This window comes from Ornithodoros turicata, chromosome 2 (genome assembly GCF_037126465.1).
Source record: "Ornithodoros turicata isolate Travis chromosome 2, ASM3712646v1, whole genome shotgun sequence".
Taxonomy (NCBI): Eukaryota; Metazoa; Arthropoda; class Arachnida; order Ixodida; family Argasidae; genus Ornithodoros; species Ornithodoros turicata.
The window spans coordinates 13,985,834-14,006,221 of NC_088202.1; the positions used below are offsets into that span (position 1 = coordinate 13,985,834).

Genomic DNA, 20,388 nt, shown 5'->3' on the forward strand with positions numbered 1-20,388 from the left:
TCATCTTCTGTCTGTGCCTCCACATGCCACCCAGTGCGCACCACGTGACCTTAAATGTGACTCTACCTGCAACGCCTCTTCCGATGGTAATTACGTTCTTGTGCAGCCCTCAACTTCTTCGCCCCCAGTGCCCAGTGTGCGTGAATGTCCTCGTTTGGATACTGTGCACCCCACTGTAAGTGCCATCCCTGTCTCCAGCTCGCCAGTTCGCCCGGTGTCCAACGACGGCCTTCCGAAGCCTACGTCCCCTTCGTCTTCGAGAGGGGCCACTTTCAAGAAACCAGGATTCCGCACTTCACGGTACAACTTACGAAGCTCAAGTTCACGTTGACTCATCTCGGACAATTCAAAGTCCCCTTCTTTCCTGAAGGCTCGAAAATTGTTAGATAAGAAAGCAAGGTTTGTTTCCCACTCGTATTTTTATACCGATTGTATTAGACAACACGTTGTTCCTAAAGGTTTGCTGCTGAGTGCATGTTCCTCATTTAAATTTCAATCTCCCCGTAATTCCAAAAGTTGGTCCAATATCTTGACCCATGCTTCCATAAGCCTCATCAGAATCTCACAGAATGAAGCCTCACATGTCATTAAGGACACAGACAATCAACTTCGACAACTTAGCCGTGTACTATCGCCGGATGAGCTGGATGAGCTGCGCTCTTTTTGTGTCCGTAAACTTTCCGTCCTGCAACGCACTAAGTCCAAGAAGGCGAAACGCGACGGCATTCAACTCACTCCGATTGAGGATCTTGATATTTGCGATGTTTTGACACCTCATACATATCCCAGTTCAGCCACAAACAACGTGGTATTCAATCTCGCTAACGTACCATTAAACAAAGCAGAAGTAAATGTGTTATCCAAAGGTCTCACCTTTGTGCCCACCCCTCCCAGCACTGACAATTTCGAAATCCTAAATGACCTTCTGAGCTTAGGTCGTAGAATGCACCTGCAGACGTTTTTCCACGGCAGTGAACATACAGAGATAACACCATTTAAGAAACCCTCAAGCTGGACACCAGACCCGTCGAAAACAAGCCCCATGATTGACAATTACATTAGAGCGGTTTATAACGATATTAAATGCCTAACTGTCATTGATAACAACGCTAATAATTTTAACTTATCTAAAGCAGAAAGGACGGCCTTAATGAATCTGAAGAGACGTAAAGATATCATTATTAGACCTGCTGACAAAGGTGGCGGAATAGTCGTTATGAATGCATCGGCCTACATAGATGAGGCAAACAAACACCTTGATGATGAGACTTTTTACAGACCTCTTGATGGCGACCCGACGTCATTATTCTGCCAAATAATCAACAAGAAGATCTTAGAACTTACCAAAGACAACTCTCTCCCGCGCAATATAGCAGACTTTATTAAGCCAAAGAACACCACGCCTGGTTCTTTTTATCTCCTTATTAAGATGCACAAAATTAACCACCCTGGCAGGCCTATAATTTCGGGTGTTAATACACCGACTGAGAAAATATCCCTCGTCTTAGATCACTGCATCAAGCATATTCCTCCACAAATTCCCTCTTATGTAAAAGACACTAACGACTTCCTTGCCCAAATAAATTCCATTAATAACAGTTCTCCTAACCTCAACAACGCTATACTGGTAACTATGGATGTGACGTCATTATATACAAATATTCCCCATGATGAAGGTGTCAACGCTGTAGAGCTTTTTCTTTCCTCCTTTCCGTCTGATCTTCTTCAAACTAAAACCATTATCTGTCTTCTTGAGTTAGTCTTGCAGTACAACAACTTTGTTTTTAACGACAAACATTATGTCCAAGTTCAGGGCGCAGCGATGGGTTCCCGTGTTTCACCCAATTACGCATCCTCTTCATGGGCCTTTTTGAACAAAGAGCCTTAGAGTCTTTTCCAGTGACACCATTAGTATTCCTGCGATACATTGATGATATTTTTGCCATCTGGACAGCTGACGAAACCTCTCTACTCTCATTTTTTGATCATTTTAACTCACGACACAATTCCATCAAATTCACGTGCAACTACTCTCGTACTTCAATCAACTTTCTAGACGTCACTGTTTCTCTCGAGTCGGGTAAACTCGTCACAGATCTCTATAAGAAGCCAACTGACAAACGGCAGTACCTTCATTTCAACAGCCATCACCCTAATATCCAAAAGCGAAACATTCCATTTGGACAACTCACACGTTTAAAACGCATATGTTCCAATACACAAGATTTTTTGAAGCATGCAAAGGACATGTGCAATGACTTCAAGGAGCGTAGATATCCCGACGATCTCATCAACAATGCCCTAGCCAGAGCCACCTCCCTAGACAGGGAAAGGTTGCTTTCTCGTGAATCCAATAAGGCATCAAGTCATAATAAATGTACTTTCATTACACCTTACAACCGCACACTCCGTAATGTAGGATCTGTGTTCAAACGCCATTTAAACATACTCCACGCCGATGAATATCTCAAAGACATTTTCCCTAATGCTCCGACTATTACATTTCGGAGATCACGTAACATACGCGACTTACTCACTTCCTCTCGCAATAATCAACAGAGTCCCGGTTGCGCTCCTTGCAACAGCAACCGCTGCCAAACTTGCTTATTTATTGCAACATGTACCTCCACCTGTAGCACTGTTAATGGTTTCGTTTTCTCTATTCGGCAGTCCCTTCACTGTAACTCATTCAATGTTTGCTATCTCATTACATGCAAATTGTGCAATAAACAATACATAGGCGAAACACGTAACACCATCCGTGAAAGATTTTATGGCCATAAATCAGATATTGTTAATAAACGCCAGTCACCTGTATCGCTACATTTTAATCTTCCGGGACATGATCTGCATACGCATATACTTATCACCATTTTAGAATCCGGGTACGCTAATGACATCAAACGCAAAAATCGAGAATCCTTTTTCATTTCGAAATTTGCAACGTTACAGCCGCACGGCATCAACGTGTACGGCGGTCCATTACAGTCCTTCACACTATGAGTCTATTTATTGTATTATAACTTGTCTGCCATTTTTCACATCATACACGATGATACACAATCAGTAAGACACCAACTCCGCGTTACTTTCCCAGAGTCTGGAAGCTCTTAGCCATCAAGGTGCTGTGTGTCCTCAATCCTTCGCCCTTGAGCCCTAATTCCCCGTACGCATTCTAAAGCCTTTTGTGCCAACTGGCTGCTGTGCCTATTCATGTGCTGTTCACTGGTTTCCTCCACGTACAACTCCGACTCGTCTGTATGTATGTCTGTCTGACCTTGTCGAGCCACCCCCTACTGATTGTGTTTTGTTTTTCATTTTCATTTTTGTTGATATTTGTATCGCGTTTGTAGTTCTCTTCACCCTTACCCTTTTCTCTTGTACCATGTGACTTGGTTTTTTTGATATATGCTTCACCACTTGTAACAGGTCCTCAAACCTGAAGAAGTGCAGCCTACTGCACGAAAGTCTTGTTTTTAATGTATATAGTAAACAGCTGATGCTCTTAACCGTCTTTGTTATTTTGTTTCAGCATTTAGTTAGCCTAATCGATTAATGTTTTGGTAGCAGTTTAGAACGTATATGTTAGTAACGCCTTAGTATTGAGTTAGTCAGTGTGAGTAGTAGTGTGACTAGTGTTTAGAATATAGATAGTAGAATCGCCTAGTGTTTTAGTAGCAGTTAAGAACGTATATTTTATTAATGCTTTAGTATTGAATTAGTTCGTAGTAGTAGAGTGACTAGGGTTTAGAAGTTAGATAGTATAATCGCTTAGTGTTGTAGTAGCAGTTTAGAGTGTATATTTTAGTAATGCTGTAGTATTGAATTAGTTCGTAGTAGTAGAGTGACTAGTGTTTAGAATTTAGATAGTATAATCGCTTAGTGTTGTAGTAGCAGTTTAGAGTGTATATTTCAGTTGTAATTCGGTATTTAGTTAGTTCGTAGTAGAGTACCTAACGTTTTGCATTCATGTAATATAATCGTTTAGTGTTTAGCAGCTTACGTTTGCTGTTCGTTTAGTATAATGGTTTAGATTTTTAGTAGCTGTTTAAAATGCTATATTTTAGTAGTACTTCGGTATTTAGTTAATTCTTACTACTTGAATGACTAACGTTTACCACTTATATCGTATAGTAATCGTTTAGCAGTTTTGTAGTAGTTTGGAATGTGCATTCTTGTAGCACTTTAGTATACAGTTAGTTCTTAGTAGTAGGGTGACTAACTTTCAGCATTTAGTTAGTATACTCGTGTAGTGTTTAGTAGCAGTTTAGAAAGTATATGTTAGTAGCACTTTAATGTGTAGATAGTTGTTAGTAGTACTCAGTAAGGCTTAGCGTTCAGTTAGTATAATCGTTTAGTGTTTTGGTAGCAGTTTTTAATGTCTATTTTAGTAGTACTTCAGTATTGCGTTATTTCGTAGTAGGAGAGTGACTAGTGTTTAGAATTTAGATAGTACAATCGCCTAGTGTTTTAGTAGCAGTTTAGAACGTATATTTTAGTAATGCGTTAGTATTGAGTTAGTTCGTAGTAGTAGAGTGACTAGTGTCTGGAATTTAGATTGTATAATCGCCTCGTGGTGTAGTGGCAATTTAGAATGTATATTTTAGTAGTACTTCAGTATTTAGTTAGTTCGTAGTACAGTGACTAACGTTTTGTATTTGTGCAATATAACCGTTTAGTGTTTAGTAGCAATTTAGAATGTATATTTTAGTATTAATTAGGTCTTAGCAGCAGAGTGACAAGCGGTGTAGTGTTCAGTTAGCGTAACGGTTTAGTGTTGTGGTATCAGTTTTGAATGTGTATTCCAGTAGCACACTAGCATGTAGTTAATTCTTAGTAGCTTAGTGAGGAACGGTGAACGTCTAGGTAGTATAATCGGTTAATATTTTTGGTAGCAGGTTGGAATGCGTATTTGCACTTTAGTAATCGGTTCATCGTAGCACAGCGACTAACGTTTAGTGTTCGGTTAGTATAATTGTTTAGAGTTTTTGTAGCAGTTTAGAATGCTATATTTTAGTAGTACTTCAGTGTTCAGTTAGTTCTTACTAGTATAGTGACTAACGTTTGGCACTTATTTCGTATACTAAATGTTTAGCAGTTTAGTAGCAGTTTGGAATGTGCATTCTTGTAGCACTTAGGTGTACAGTTAGTTCTGAGTAGTACAGTGAGCAACTTTCAGCATTTAGTTAGTATAATCGTTTAGTCTTTTGTAGCAGTTTAGAAGGTTTATGTTAGTAGTACTTTAGTGAGTAGATGTGTTCTTTGTAATGTTTAGTGTTCAGCTAGTATAATCGTTTAGTGTTTTGGTAGCAGTTTATAATGTATATTTTAGTAGTACTTCAGTATTGAGTTAGTTCGTAGTAGTAGAGTGACTAATGTTTAGAATTTAGAGTATAATCGCCTAGGTTTGCAACACGGGGATGCCAGTGGTCCGTTGTTGCATCCTGTACCGTACCCCAACGATTTCCCGAGCCGAGGTGCAGGCATTGCATCCTTACGGGGGCCTCTTTTTTACGGGGGCCGCGTTTTTTTAACGATAAAAACAATATGTAATTGTAGAAAGCACGTTATTGCATCATAGTAATCAGATACTTGGGTTCTTGATGGCATCACTTTACCAGCAATGAAGTATACTCTCATGATGAAAGATGGAAGTCACTGAAAAGGTTAGCCAGCTGTAGGACTCGAACCCACATCTTCTGGATTACGTGGATGTGGGTTCCAGTGCTACCGCTGGCTAACTAGTGACTAGTGTTTAGAAATAGTATAATCGCTTAGTGTTGTAGTAGCAGTTTAGAATGTATATTTTAGTAATGCTTTAGTATTTAATTAGTTCGTAGTAGTAGAGTGACTAGTGTTTAGAATTTAGATAGTGTACTCGCTTAGTGTTGTAGTAGCAATTTAGAATGTATATTTTAGTATTTAGTTAGTCCTTAGCAGTAGATTGACAAGCGGTTTAGCATTCAGTTAGTGTAACCGTTTAGTGTTGTGGTATCAGTTTTGAATGCATATTCCAGTAGCACATTAGAATGTAGTTAATTCTTAGTAGCAGAGTGGGTAACGCTTAACATTTAGGTAGTATAATCGATTAATGTTTTTGTAGCAAGTTAAAATGCATATTTGCATGGTACTAATCAGTTAGTTCATCGTAGCAGAGCGACTAACGTTTAGTATTGAGTAAGTATAATCGTTTAGAGTTTTAGTAGCAGTTTATAATGCTATATTTTAGTAGTACTTCAGTATTTAGTTAGTTTTTAGTAGTACAGTGACTAACGTTTAGGACTTATGTCGTATAGTAGTCGTTGAGAGGTTTAGTAGAAGTTTGGAATATGCATTCTTGTAGCACTTTAGTATACGTATAATCGTTTAGTGTTAAAGTAGCACTTTAGAATGCGTTTAGAATCCAGAAGATATGGGTTCGAGTACTGCAGCTGGATAACCTTTTCAGTGACTTTCTACTTTCTTCGTTCATCGTACTTAGGCAGTTGAGGCTTTGTGTCTTCCGTGTTCCAGCCTCAGAACACCACCCACAACCACCAATGTCCAGAGGACGTCCTGAAATGGTCGGAATATCTTTGTCAGAAAGTGACGTAAATAGGATGTCTTCTAGATGTCTGTTTGCGATGTCCGTTGGGACAATAAAAGCGTACATCCTGTAGATATCCTACAGTTATCCTGTGGCTTATGTCTCATGTTAAATCAGAAGTTGCGATTGAAATCATTTGGTTTGAATTCCCAAAGTATGTGGTGGGTGTAATTCTCTCCCGACTTGCATGTCACATTAATAATACAATGTACGTATTGTGCAGCAACAAGGCAAAATACCTAAGCTCTATTGATATGCTACACAAATATTTTAATAATTAGCCCAATACTCATTTTATTTCTGATTTAATGTTTCTATGTAGTTATACATGCAGATCTCTTGGATGATCCATTCTTACTGGCATTAAGCACGGAGTCTTGCCTCAATCGGATCTCACTAACGAATGATTTAACACTTTTTGCGTGTCGTTCCAAACAGCACACAGCACAAAAGGATATGTACAACAGCATATTAAAATGGTTAATGTCAAGCGCCACTGTGGTTGCACAGTCCTTTGACAAATTTCACTGCAATAATTGTGCAGAAACGTCTGAGCAGATAAGTCGAAGTTACACAGGGATTGAAGCATTGCCCGTCACTCACTCTTGGCGTATTGTGTATGGCGAGACAAAACAGTAAATGTCATAAGACTCTTCAGCGCAGTTAGAGAGCTCGAATATCAAGTAACTTCAATTTTCCACTACCTTAGAGGGAATTCAAATACTGCAGTTATTGCCCTTTATTTGGTTTCAGTGTCTTCAACACACTATTTAGGAAATTGTCGAATGTGCGCAAACGTGTGCAAATAATTCATGCTCAAACATAAAAATAAATAAATAAAATAATAAAACGAATAAATAAATTAAATAAATATATACCCAAAGTTTACAAGGTTGTGCACACAACTCCAAATACCTGTGTATTGCAAAAACTGGTTGTGCAATACGATAGTTCCTGGCTTTAGTTATGTTGCGAGACGTGAGCTTCCCGGTCTTTGAAACCGAAACTGAACTATAGCCGCAGTGCTCTCATCGTCACATGCAACCAAGCAGCATCAACTCGGAGTCTGTTTTCAACTTGGAAACGTCTGTTGGCGTGTTAGCGTCTTCGCAGCCCGGTGAATTGATTTTCCTCCTGCCCTTCAACTCTTTCGACCGTATAAAAATGTGAATGTCTTTTCATCTGTGTAGTGAGGTGCTTCCTTATGCATTTTGTTCCTGAAGCGCTGCAGAAGCTCTATTACAACAAAGGGAAAGTGGCGTGTGTAGGACAGGTGATCTCCAAGTCACAAGTCTGAACCAGGAGGTGTAGTAATGACCAGATATTTATCTATAGTTATCTGAACTGCAATCATGATGTGTACTCGTGCTCCACTCGAAGCTCTCAAAATCTCTAGTATTACCAACGTGATCCTGCCATGTTTATCTGATGCAATAGTGCATGAAATGCCTATGTTCTGTGTATACACTTCTGTGGCAAATCTGTTTCAGTACAATTGCCTACTTAAACTATGCCTCCAATATTCCTTGGTGGCAGTTACTGTTTATACTACATGTCGGCTCTACCCTGTGATATCTTCATGTTAGGATGGGAGCAATTTTCACATTTTTGGTGTACCAAAGTGCCTGGGCTAGCTCCCATCTATATACCCTTTATCGTGCTGGTATAACTTAATTAACCGCTTTCGTTACTCAGGATACTCACCCACTTAGATGAAACACCAATTCCTAGATCTAGCTGCTCATTCCAAGAACTGATGTTAACATGAGGTTTACATGAGGTTAACATGAGGTTAACATGAGGATGAGGTTTTTTGAGTGGGAGTACATAAACAAAATACAGAAACCGACACTGAAGATTTGATTTGTACAAGCTTTCGCGTGGAGGTCTACGCTTCCTCAGGTACTCCCCTCTTCGTGTACGCTTCTGAGTGGGAGTACAGAGTATTCAATAAAATGTCTTCTCACAGTGAACAGGATTATGTGATGGAACAGCTTGTATTATAAGATGTATACACAGCATACGGGGGCAGGGGGCATACTGCAGTAACGTTCTGGAATGTCCGGAAAAACATCCTGAGATGCCTAGAAAAATATCCTGATAATATCATAAAGGAAGCCACCAGGATTGCCCAAATCAAGTCCTCGGCTGTTGCAATGGCAGTACCAATGATGTCCAATAGGATGTCATCCGGTCAATCCGGGATATCTTACGGACATCTGATTGTCCAGTTGGTGACGTCATATTGACATCCTCAGGATGTGCCTTGGTTGTGTGGCAATTTCCATCGTCATCAACAGATGCCGCTTGCGTGGCCCCGTCGTATGATTGGGTGTGTGAATGAGAAAACATGTAAGAGCCAAAGGGGGATGAGTGAGTGAGTGGATGAGATTGGTCCCTTCACATGACGCAACCCTGGAAGTCATTGGAGAGGCGTGTTAGCTTAGCTCAATTGGTAAAGCCCTGGACCGGTACTCCAGAAGATGTGGGTTCGAGTCCTGCAGCTGCCTATCCTTTTCAGTGACTTCCTACTTTCTTCGTTCATCGTACTTAGGCACTTGAGGCTTTGTGTCTTCGGTGTTCCAGCCTCAGAACACCAATTTCCATCGTGATCAATAGAATGCGTATTTTAGTAGTACTTCAGTATTTAGTTACCTCGTAGTAGAGCGACTAACGTTTTGCATTTATTTAATATAATCGTTTAGTGTTTAGTAGCAATTTAGAATGTATATTTTAGTAGTACTTCAGTATTCAGTACTTCAGTTAGCAGTAGAGTGACAAGCGGTTTAGCACTCAGTTTGTATAATCGTTTAGTGTTGGCGTATCAGTTTTAAATGTATATTTAAGTAGCACATTAGCATGTCGTTAGTTCTTAGAATCAGAGTGAGTAACGCTTAACATTAGGTAGTATTTTTTTTATTGATGTTAGCGTCGTGAAGCAGCTGTGGCTATTTAGGTAGTATAATCGAATAATATTTTTCGTAGCAGGTTAGAATGCCCACTTGCACTTTAGAAATCAGTGATTTCATCGTAGCAGAGCAACAATTTTTAGTGTTCAGTTAGTATAATCGTTTACAGTTTTAGTAGCAGTTTGGAATGTGCATTCTTGTAGCACTTTAGTATACAGTTAATTCTTAGTAGTAGAATGACTAACGATTGGGATTTGGTTAGTATAACCGTTTAGTGTTTTAGTAGCAGTTTTGAGCATATTTCTCGTACTAATTTAGTATATACTTAGTTTTTAGTAGTAGTGTGAATAACGTTTAGCATCCAGTTAGTATGATAGATTAGTGTTTTTCTAGCAGTTTGGAATATAGTAGCTAGTGGGCTGAAGCGTTGCAGTTCATGCCATTGGAAAATGAAAATCTGCGAAAATGAGGCGGCACCAAGGTTAGAACAAAGAGGACAGAACACAAATGCAGTCGTCCTTGCAAGGGAAGTATAGGTAACTAGTGGGCTGGGTTGTAGTACAGCTTGGTACGAAAGCTTACGCAACACCGAGTTCTCGTGTTTCTCCATGGAGCGGCACCCGCACAGCAAACTGAGAGGTCAACAAAAGAGCCGGTCACCCGTTTCGCTTTTAACTTCTTCCTGGTAACCAGCAGGGGGCACTCTTATGAAGAAAGACGCCAGTGACGTGCTCCGTCAACATTTGATTAAGCCTGTCAAATTGCATAATGGCAAATGCAATATTTTTATTTTTGAATTCCCTGTTAGCGCCGAGAAGCAACTGTGGCTATGACCGGCGTTCAGGAGAGGACAGCGGGATGGAGTGGGGAACAGTGGGGAATGAAATATATAAGGAGGAGACACGAGCAAGGTTAGAACAAAGAGGACAAAACAACTGCGTGAATGTCGAAACAACGTGAAAAACCAGAAAATAATGTGGGTGGCTAGCTAATCACTGTAGCACGCACGAGCAGGGTTGCGTGATTTAATCTCTAATTTGTATCGTGATTTGAACGCTGACATTCGTTATGATTTAAATCAACTAATATGTCCTCAGAAAGAAATCCACTGAAAATCACTGCTCAATGTTGTCCTCCACACAACGGGTTGCACAATTTTGGGAATTCGTTTGGCGCATTTGATACGGAAGTGAGAGTGTCCGTGCAACATTGATTCGAAGACGACGGAGGAGTGATACTTTTGCTCTATTGCAACGGCAGGCAATAGTAAAGTCCTGCAGGGGGTCAATGAGACGTACGGAAACGATATGAGGTAGAGTCTGGTCATATCCTATATTGGGCTTTACAACTTGAAGCTGTATAATATCACGTTACGCGCGCTCTTAGGCCGCTCAAACGGTGGATAAAATGAATTTAACATTCGGTCCTAGGAGTTGATAACCCTTCCTTTGTACTCTCTTAGTACCGCATCAATTTCGTTAAAGCATTTTCTGTTAACTTTAACTTCCGACGCCACTCGCTCAAACGTCGCCTACCTGATGCTTACCTGCCTTGCTGCTGATGGCCCAATAAGGTGGAAACAGCTGTCCGGTGCTGGTGTGGCGACGTTGGGGCTTATATGTTCAACGTGCAGCCAAAGAGCTCCGGTATTCCCTTTTATCTTCCCTGTTCCCTGACTCAGTTATTCTATTTATCCACAGTAAGACCGTGCGTGCAGAGATAATACGACTGAGCTACGGGCACAGGGACAGCTCTTGAGGGTTCACGTATGTCGTATACACCTGTATACAGATTTTAAAAAATATATATATAACACTTTTTCCAAGATGAAATCAATTGCAATATAGCATATGCTGAAGGGCACTCCCTAGTAGGGCATTAGCAAAGTCCAAATTAACAAAATAAAGAAAAAAAGGGCGTTCCTTCACGATTTTTTTGCGGGCGATCTATCGAACGGATTTTTGTTCTGGAAACGGCTACGATATCAGGTGACCGAAAGGAACAGATGTTCCCGTTGGGACAACTTTGTAGCTTTTATAATTAACAAGTTAATTAATGAAAGTTAATTAAGACATCGCCTTTGGACTTTGCTAATGCCCTCCTAGGGAGTTCCCTTCAGCATATTCTATATTGCAGTTGATTTCATCTTGGAAAAAGTGTTACATACACTTTTAAAAAATATGTATACACTTAGCTGGGACACCCTGTATACGAAATCATCTACCACCTAAGTACATTTCGGTGTCCGGTTCCCTTTGCGTATGTGTTACGGTGGACGTGTTTATCCGTGCATCTCTGTATCCGTGCCGTGAGTCCGTGCCTTGTAATACGGAGTTCGTACTCTTTTTGGGTTAAACAGGAAGCGACGTTCACATCTCGGAGGTGTAGACCAAGAATTGCACGCGTGAACAGATAAATACAAGGCATCCCCTGTTGCTGGAACAGCGAAAAAAAAATTCGTCATGGGACAAGCGACCATGATAGCGTGAGTGTTAGCAGGAATGAGCTGTGGACCAACGATGCTATGTTTTGTTCAGACTTGTACACGTTACTCGAAAAATGTAATCGATTACCGTTACTTTTACTTGCCTCGCATATGTAATTTTTTACCGTTACAAATTACTTGTCGAAAAAAGTAATAAAGTAACGGCAAAAAAGTAACGCGTTACTTTCTTCGTTACTTTTGCGATTTAAAAGAGCGAGAGTGACTGTATACTAATACGCTCAAATTGCGAAGAGTACCAATAACTAAAGGAGTCAATACACATGTCAGGCACTTTACGACAACACTTTATACAACAAAGGACAAATTGCTTAACAATTGATGGTCCTATTCAGCTTCAGCAAAAGCTGTTTCTCAAAGTTGACATCGGCCAGCCTCCCACGCTTTCTTGTCAAAATGTCCGCCGCCACGCTGAATACTCGTTCAACGGCGGCACTTGTTGGAACCGCCGTGTTGTACCTCAGGTAAACTTGTCGGATGGTTGGGTGGTCCGCCAACAGTGAGATCATAGAACCACTAGCAGAAGAAGCGAGGTATCGCGAGACCACAACGCCCTGGTCCTCCTTTTCCAGGGGCAAGGCGAACGTGAAATAGTCGTCCTCCTCTTCCTCCTCAGCCAGACGTGTGGTGCTGCCGTGAGTGCTTGAAGCATCGTGCTGCTTGTGGTCACACGCGTAGTAGCAAGGGCGATTCACCTCTTCAGTCAGAAGTTCCACGAGCTCCCGTCGCCTTGACTCGTCGTCCACCCACCGATCTTTGAACCGTGGGATCACGACAGTTGATAGCAGCAGTTCCCGGTCGTCATACATGTGGTCGAAGCTGCGAGCAGGAATAAACAACATATTAATTTTCATCGCACGAGATAAAAACTTCGAAATTAACTATGGCTGACAGGAGTATATGAAGACTATATAGCGAGTATGCATACAAACTCACCGGGTTTGAATGCCCTCCAGGAGCGCATGAACAAGAGGAGAGCAGAACTTCAGCCCGGACATAGCCAAGTGCTCCAGGCGCTTCTTTAGCACAGTAATCGTTGGCAGCAAATACCCTAGAGAGATATCCTCTCTTTGGAGCACGTCGATGGCGCACGCCACGGGCTTCATGACCTGTCGACAAATGCAGATGCTACAATGCTGACACAGTGACACATGAATGCAAATCATCTGCTACATACAGCACAATACTCCTTTATGAAGTGCAGGTCTCGCGGGCGCTGGAAGGGGGAAACCTGAAGGGTTCTGCAGAGGCCGTCGAGATCCTTCCCTGCGTTGTCCAATTCCAGCAGGCAACGCATGGCGTCGAAGAAGGAATTCCAGCGCGTGCTGACGGGCCTTACCAATGCGCGCCCGCAATATCGCTGAATTGTTTCCGCCGCCACAGCAGATTGGCCTTGTTTGTTCCATATAGCCCGGCAGGTACGAAGTACTGAACCCAGTGGCCTAGAAAACATTTCATGCCGTTCGGCCTTTGACGCATCCACAGTGGCCACTAAGTTCAATGTGTGCGCCGAACACCGCTGGTGAGGTGGAAGGCGCACACGCCCGTGTACGTCGCCATCAGCCATTCCGTCGAACAGTGCAGTGACGTCCACCGCCTCCGCTGCCAAGTCGTCGTCCTCCGCTTTCGGTTCGGCAGCCTCTCCGAGTACCCTGAAGCAGGAAAAAAAAATCCTAATGTAGCAACACACGCCGTCAACACCAGCAAAACTTGTGACAGAACAGAAGTACCTGAAGGCTTTCACAAAATTGCTGCCGTTGTCCGTAACAACTTTGGTAATCTTTCCGTGCAGTGCGAAGCGTTCGAACGTCTCACCAAGAACATCCGCGATCCGATCATACGATATCTTGCCTTGCATTCGCCGGCAGACCAGAACAGCTGACTTCCTCGCAAGGCTTTCGGGGTTCAGCCAAGACACTGTCGCTGCCAGGTAGGCTCTGAAAATATCAATCAAATAAATTAATAAATGACAGCTGACGAGATCTTGGGATGTGCGCGTTCTCCTGGAACCGTATTCTTTCTTTTGAGTGTGAAAAAATGTCAAAGTAAAGCATAATGTAAAGTACGTCGGCAGACAATCGTAAGGCAATAAACAAACTTTTATCTCACCGTCGAAATGTCGTCCAACAGTCAGCGGTGACCGCCACATGGGAGACCTTCTCCAGCGTCGACACTAATCTGTCTTGCATTGTGTCGTAGCTCTCTGAAATGCGCGTGGTGAGCATTCTTCGAGTCACTACGGTAGAATGGGGAGCTAAACTCTTGACTAAATTTACAAAGCTTCGCGCCTCCACCACAGAGTAAGGCTGCATGGTGTCCACGACAAAAGCAACTATCGCGTCGTCGACCGTTTGCTGGGGAACGGCGGCTTGGGCAAAGCTGAGCTTCGGTTGTTTCGCCATCGCCGTCTCGACGTCTTCGGGTTCCTCTGCCACCCTTGATCTCTTCTTCGACAAGCGCTCGAACGTGGCCAGGTGCAGATCATGTTGCGCCTGAAAATATATTTTAAAAAATCGCACTTTGCATTCACTTCCAACATTTCCGTAATGCGAGCTACTAAAGCCTGTACGGACAACGCGATGACACCGCTGAATGGTCCCCACCGAACATCAAATCTCGCATTACTAAGAGCAAATTCCACCAATTCTGAATTTCACTACAAATCAACAGGAAATTGACTTACCTTGATGTGCTTCTTTAGGTTTGAATGTGTTGACCTTGCACAGGACAAAATCTTCTCCTTCGGCTGACATAAGACGCATTTGAAAAGCAAATTATTTTCACCCTTTTCTCCGACTACAGCGAACAACTCCGACAGCTGCGGCCATGGCGATAAGTTGGGAGAACTTGCCATTACTGTACTCAAGAGTAACCAGCCAGCAAGTGACAATCACGCTGTCTCCTCTTCCAACTCCGTGGGCACGTCCATCTTTAAGCGGTTGACCCTCCAAGAACTGACGAATAGCAGCACTGTTGTCTGGCTTAATCCCCTGAGTGTGTCATTGATGGAACCCCCAACCCAATGACTCAATAAGCAAGAGGTCTTGCAGTTGCCCCCGGTGTTCCTAGTGTCTGAGCAACCTACTTTGTTCGTATTCCCAGAAGACGCCGGACTAGAGGCACACAGAACGACACAAGGCTCCTTTGTAAGGAGTACGCACAACCAGCACCACAGAACCACATAGCCTCCTTTGTGCTTTCATCACTGAAACGTCCCAAAGTAATGACCCCAAAAAGCAAAAAGAAATGTTCAACACACTTTCCAGGATGCCTGGTTATTATCTACCAAGTTCTTATGGCCTACTTCGGAGCCGTTCCATAGGGATTTTGGGAATTCTCCAGGAGGCGACATATGTGGCATGCCACTACGTGAGTAAATTGCAACAAAACTTTTGTTGCAATGTAACTATAATGGTCATTCACTGAATAAATGGAAGCTTCTAATCACTACGTGTATGTATAGCTCTAGGTGAAAAATGGACCTTAAGTGAACCTTCCCAATTTTTGTGTGGTCATCACGACGCCCTTCAGTTTGGAGTTGTACAAATTTGTGATAACTGTATGTATTTCGAAGTGATATGTTTAATTAAACCTGATAAGATTTATTTTTCTGTATTCTCCTCTGGCGTTGTTGCCTGGGTAAGGAAAAGGGAATACAACGCAAACAAAGTGTGCGAATGTAAACGTGACGTGGCTAATTATGCATTACTTATTATTCATAGTGCCGATGTCACCTCTGACGACATCTATTTACAATCGTAGTAGTTCGTGCAACGGATGAATGGCGCTGACCGTCTCTATCATGGCGTCGTTCTGAAGACACAGTGGCCTATGGGAGTTGCGCTACCTGTTTAGATATACCTTGGTGGGGAGTACAGCGCTTATTTCACGTCAGAGGGCCACGCGATTTGGAGCGGTGGAGGTAATAGGTGACCGGTATTTTCTAGGAGTCATGGGATGGGTCTACTTCCGTGTCATCGTTAGCAGATGACGATTGCCATGGCAGAGGGAGGCATGCATACTAGCTCTCGAACCCTGTTGAACAACAACAACTTTATTTTGACTTTGGAGACTGGGCAAGTTCATCGCCAGAGGCGATACTCTACCCCAGTGGTGGTGGGGATGTGGGGAATAAAATAACGAGGCCCTTCACAATAACGAACGAAGTCCGATGGTGTCCAGAAATGTCAGAAGAGCCTTGAGCGGAGATCGTTGCTGGGCTAGATTAGGCCAGGGATCAAGCAATTTCGATAGGGAGAAGGGGATAGAGTCCAGCTGAGGAAGAGACTCGGAGAGTGCGGTTCGGGAAGGTTGGTAGTGGGGGCAATGAAGAAGAATGCGCTCCATTTAATCAAAAGCACCACAGTGGCAGCAGGTGGAGAGTCAACTTGTCTCAAGCGGTAACGCCACTGAGCTGTAAAGGCCACATCGAGGCGCATTCGGTGGATTAATGCAGCATCTTGACGAGAGGTGTTTCGTGGCATGCGGAAAGCGAGCGTTGGATCAAATCTGCTCAACATAGATGGGCCTGTTGAAAAAGAGGTAGGAACTGCCCGAAAACTGGTGTGTTACTTTTCTACGCTTTCCTGTGCGTGCACATGAGTTAACACGATCGATAAATAGCGGTGGAAAGCAACATGAACAATGGGAATTAGCCGAGGAAGGCTACTTTTGAGAACAAAGAACCATGAGCGAAAGGCAAGCTTCAAGCTCGTGGATACAAAAACAATACTGCAGCTTGTCTTGTGCATTTTATTCGTGATAGTATAAATAGAAGTATAACGAGTGCTGCAAACGTGGTAATGGGGGAAGAATGGCTGGATAGTAAGTGGTTTTGAGCCGACGCGAAGTTTTTGTTGCAGCGTCTATAAGTTGACAAATCCTGAACGCCTGGCATATCACGACTTCCGGCATCTATGGCCCGCTGTCACGCGCGAGGATATCTCCCAATATTTCATGAACTCTCCTGATGTTGACAAGGCAGCAATGAAAACGTACAAGTCATTGGAGGCATATTATTATGTCAAAGCAGGTAAAAAACATTCATTGTGTCATTCGCTGTGGGGAATCCATTTTCTGATTATACTTGCACCCAGGGAAAGTACATGGCATCGTTGTTGCTGTACCAAGGCTTGGCACCTTAGTTCTCAACGGTACTGTGAGTCCATCATAGCGAACAAATGAAGTCTACAGTTGCTGGGCGGCAGCAGAGACTGAGGGAAAGATTCTGGATGCGCTGTGTACATGCACTGCAGGGTGAGAATGTTCAACTCCCATAACCTTTCAACAGACAGATGGAATAAGGCACTAAATAATTTTGGCAGAGTGGCATTTTGAATATTGACTGACTGCCATTCCATATTCCCAGGTTAGGAAGGTGTTGTAGCCATGCAGCAGCAGTTTGCTATGTGCTATACTTCCAGAGCTTGTCTGTGAAGGCTGTCACCAAGTGAGGTCTCTCTGTGACAGACATACCTTGCCCGTGGGTATCGCCTCGTTTGAAGCAGGTATAGTGCGAGGCTCAATCAATCGTAATAGCGTACACTAAATAAAATATACCAAATCTGCTTCTCTTAGTATTGAATATGACATTCATTATTGTTTTTATGTTAAATTTCAAGCAACCTTCTCATGGAAAACATGTCCGTCTGCTTCCATTGCGTGCCAGGTTGGGCCAAAACTAGCTGTGAACCTGAGATATGAACGTCACCAACCAACAGAAGAGGTACAAAAAAGTAGCAACAAACGCAAAGTCGATGAACAATCTTTAAAAATAGATTTTGAGTCATTTGCAGCAAAGCTAAAACACGTAAGGTACGGTTAGACAGGCACAATATTTGAAACAAGTACAGGTCACATTGCCCTAAATATTCTTGGAAAACTTAAATCCAGCACAAAGGGTACACACATCTTTTGTTTCCAGATTGCTCCACAAGCAAGGTACTTCACACTGATCGAAGTAAATCAAAAACAGGGTCCACCACAAGGACATACCAGCCACAAAACAGAGCCCCCGAAATTCTATATAACATCAGAGAGGCCACTCTACTCTATGACCCAAAGTGATATAAGAAAATGAGGTTTCACTGGAGAGAGCCTGAAGGATATGTACAATTTTGCAATGGAGCACCTTAGAATTTCGAAAGAGTCTGCAGCTGAGATAGAGCTTGAAACACGTGATCAAGCCAATTCTCCACTTTGGTTTCAACACAGAATGGGTAGGATAACTCCCTCTATCATGAAAGATGTGTGTGCATCACGCATGAAAATGATCGAGTCCCTGACGAAGAAAATTTTGCTGTCTGGTGTTATTAATGGCCCTGCTGTAAAGTATGGAATAGAAAATGAAAATAATGGAAGAGAGAGGCTGATTTAAATTCTGCGAGCTTCACACCTAAATGCTAGACTGTCATCGTGCGGGCTCATGATAGACCCCACCTTTCCTTTCCTCGGGTGCAGCCCTGACGGACTTTTCGAGTGTGACTGTCACTCCCCAATGTTGGTAGAAGTGAAGTGCTTGTACAGTCTTAAGGATGTTGAACCTGCAAACTTAGTTGAAGAAGGGCAGAAAGAAGCTAACTTTTCCCTGTCTCCCGAAGGTACACTAAAGACGTCGCATAGGTGGTATTACCAGGTGCAAACACAATTGCATCTCAAACCTACAGAATTGGACAGTGCTATTTATTTCTAGATGTTGAGCGTGGTGGGATGTTACTCACTGTTACCAAAGATGGGGAGTTTTGGTGTGGTAACATTGAGAAAAATCACTATCTTTTCCAAAGAATTTATTTTGCCAAGAGTTCTGTTAGATGACTGAAAGACTCCAGAATGTGGTAATAATGTACATAGAAGCATGGCAGATATACCAAGGGGCTTGCTACTGTTCGCCCTTACTAGTGTGGGCAATGCAATGACTGTCGCCGTGTAGCGCCCTGACATTGCCCATTTAAGTAAGGCCAACAACAGAAACAGAGTGGGTGGTGGTGGTGGCGTAAACCGGCTTGCCGTTGTTGGTCTCACGAATGTGGGCCGCGTCACGACTGTAGCCAGGATGAGATGAGATGATGTGACAACAGAGAAGGAATGATGACGGTCGAAAGTTACGATCTAAGGCATGGTGGTGGTGGTGGTGGTGGTGGTGGTAGTGGTGAAGATGAAAACTGCTCGCCGTGGTTGGCCACGCTACGATCTAAGGCAGGCACTGCCAGAGTTGATGAGACGTTCGTGCAGTGCTCATAGCCTTTGAGCGAGCCCCGGTTCCTGGAGAAAGCAGACGAGGCTGCGAATTTTGGAGTGTCTTTTCCAAAGCGCCTCCGGGATGTAGGATATCATCGACCGTACAAGTGCTGCAATGGCCAAGGCATTTCTCCCGCACCGCAGCATATGAACCGCAATGCAGTAGGATATATTCGATAGTTTCAATTTGCTGATAATGTAGTTTGCGTTGTCTAGAGAGACAATCATGAATAACTGTGATTTAGTGAAAGCGCGTCTTGTTCGCAACTTGAAGAGTAGGGTTTGTGCACTTCGGGAAAGTCGTTTCAGTGGGAGATCATGTCGATGATTTTCCAGGATGTCCCGGATCCCAGGGTGCTGCATAAGAACTATCTCATTGATGACCAATTTTCTGTCGCTGTCTCCCAGGGTTGGCAAACAAGGGCTAGTGCTGTGGTGTGCAGAAGACGCAAGTTGGTCCGCTTTTTCGTTGCCTCTAATGCCGACGTGGGAGGGGATCCATTGCAGGGAGATGTCTCCACCGATCGTCCTGTGTTGGGCACATGACGTCCTGATACACCTTGCTAGAATGCTATTGCATGTGGGGTTCATCACCATTTGGAGAGCGCTACGCGAGTCCGTGAGGATGACAGCCTTGGTGATTCCCCTGACCTGTACCGCTGCTGCTGCATGTAATATTGCCAGAAGCTGAGCCATCGTAGAGCATGTTGGGTATCGAGCTGATTTAACTTGCCATGTCACATGTAACGATGGTGAGCCTTCCAGTGAGCTGGATTCGCCCTTCTTTCTTAGCCCTAGGATGTGCAACGAGATATTGGGCATTTCCTCACGCCATGGAATAGCAGGTCGTGGGATACGCTCGTCGTACGGTAGGGGGCAAGTGGCGTGAGACCTAGCCAGGCGACCTAGGGACGTGGTGAGGTGGCCTTGAAGACCGGTGAGAAACAGGGCGAAACCCAGTTGCTCATACTTTTAACCAATGGTGTCATAATATTTGTCAGGTCAGCAACAACAGTAAAGTTATTACTATAATCCTTGCGCAAGAAGTGCGGCCATGTACCAGTCATCACCGTCGACTTCCTGATGTGTCCAATTGCACGTTCCACAGTTCTTCTTGAGGATGACACTCTTCTGGATCGGCACACCAGCGCATG

The 20,388-nt window shown here is 43.2% G+C and overlaps 1 protein-coding gene across 1 annotated transcript; it reads right to left on the reverse strand.

Moving 5' to 3' along the window:
* Positions 1-12,250: 12,250 nt before the first annotated feature.
* On the reverse strand, positions 12,251-15,189 carry LOC135383125 (uncharacterized). The gene is made up of 6 exons (XM_064612732.1): positions 14,682-15,189; positions 14,108-14,490; positions 13,729-13,935; positions 13,176-13,650; positions 12,935-13,107; positions 12,251-12,817 (listed from the first exon to the last, which is right to left on the reverse strand). Exons 1-6 carry the CDS (start codon positions 14,850-14,852, stop codon positions 12,310-12,312), a joined length of 1,917 nt encoding a protein of 638 aa, XP_064468802.1. The 5' UTR covers positions 14,853-15,189; the 3' UTR covers positions 12,251-12,309.
* Between the last annotated feature and the right edge of the window lie 5,199 nt (positions 15,190-20,388).

Coding starts and splice junctions, on each gene's coding strand:
- LOC135383125 (XM_064612732.1), bottom strand. CDS start 14,852: ATGGCAAGTTCTCCCAACTTATCGCCATGGCCGCAGCTGTCGGAGTTG. Junction 13,651..13,728: donor AATTTTGTGAAAGCCTTCAG/GTACTTCTGTTC, acceptor TTCCTGCTTCAG/GGTACTCGGAGAGGCTGCCG. Junction 12,818..12,934: donor CTGGAGGGCATTCAAACCCG/GTGAGTTTGTAT, acceptor TCCTGCTCGCAG/CTTCGACCACATGTATGACG.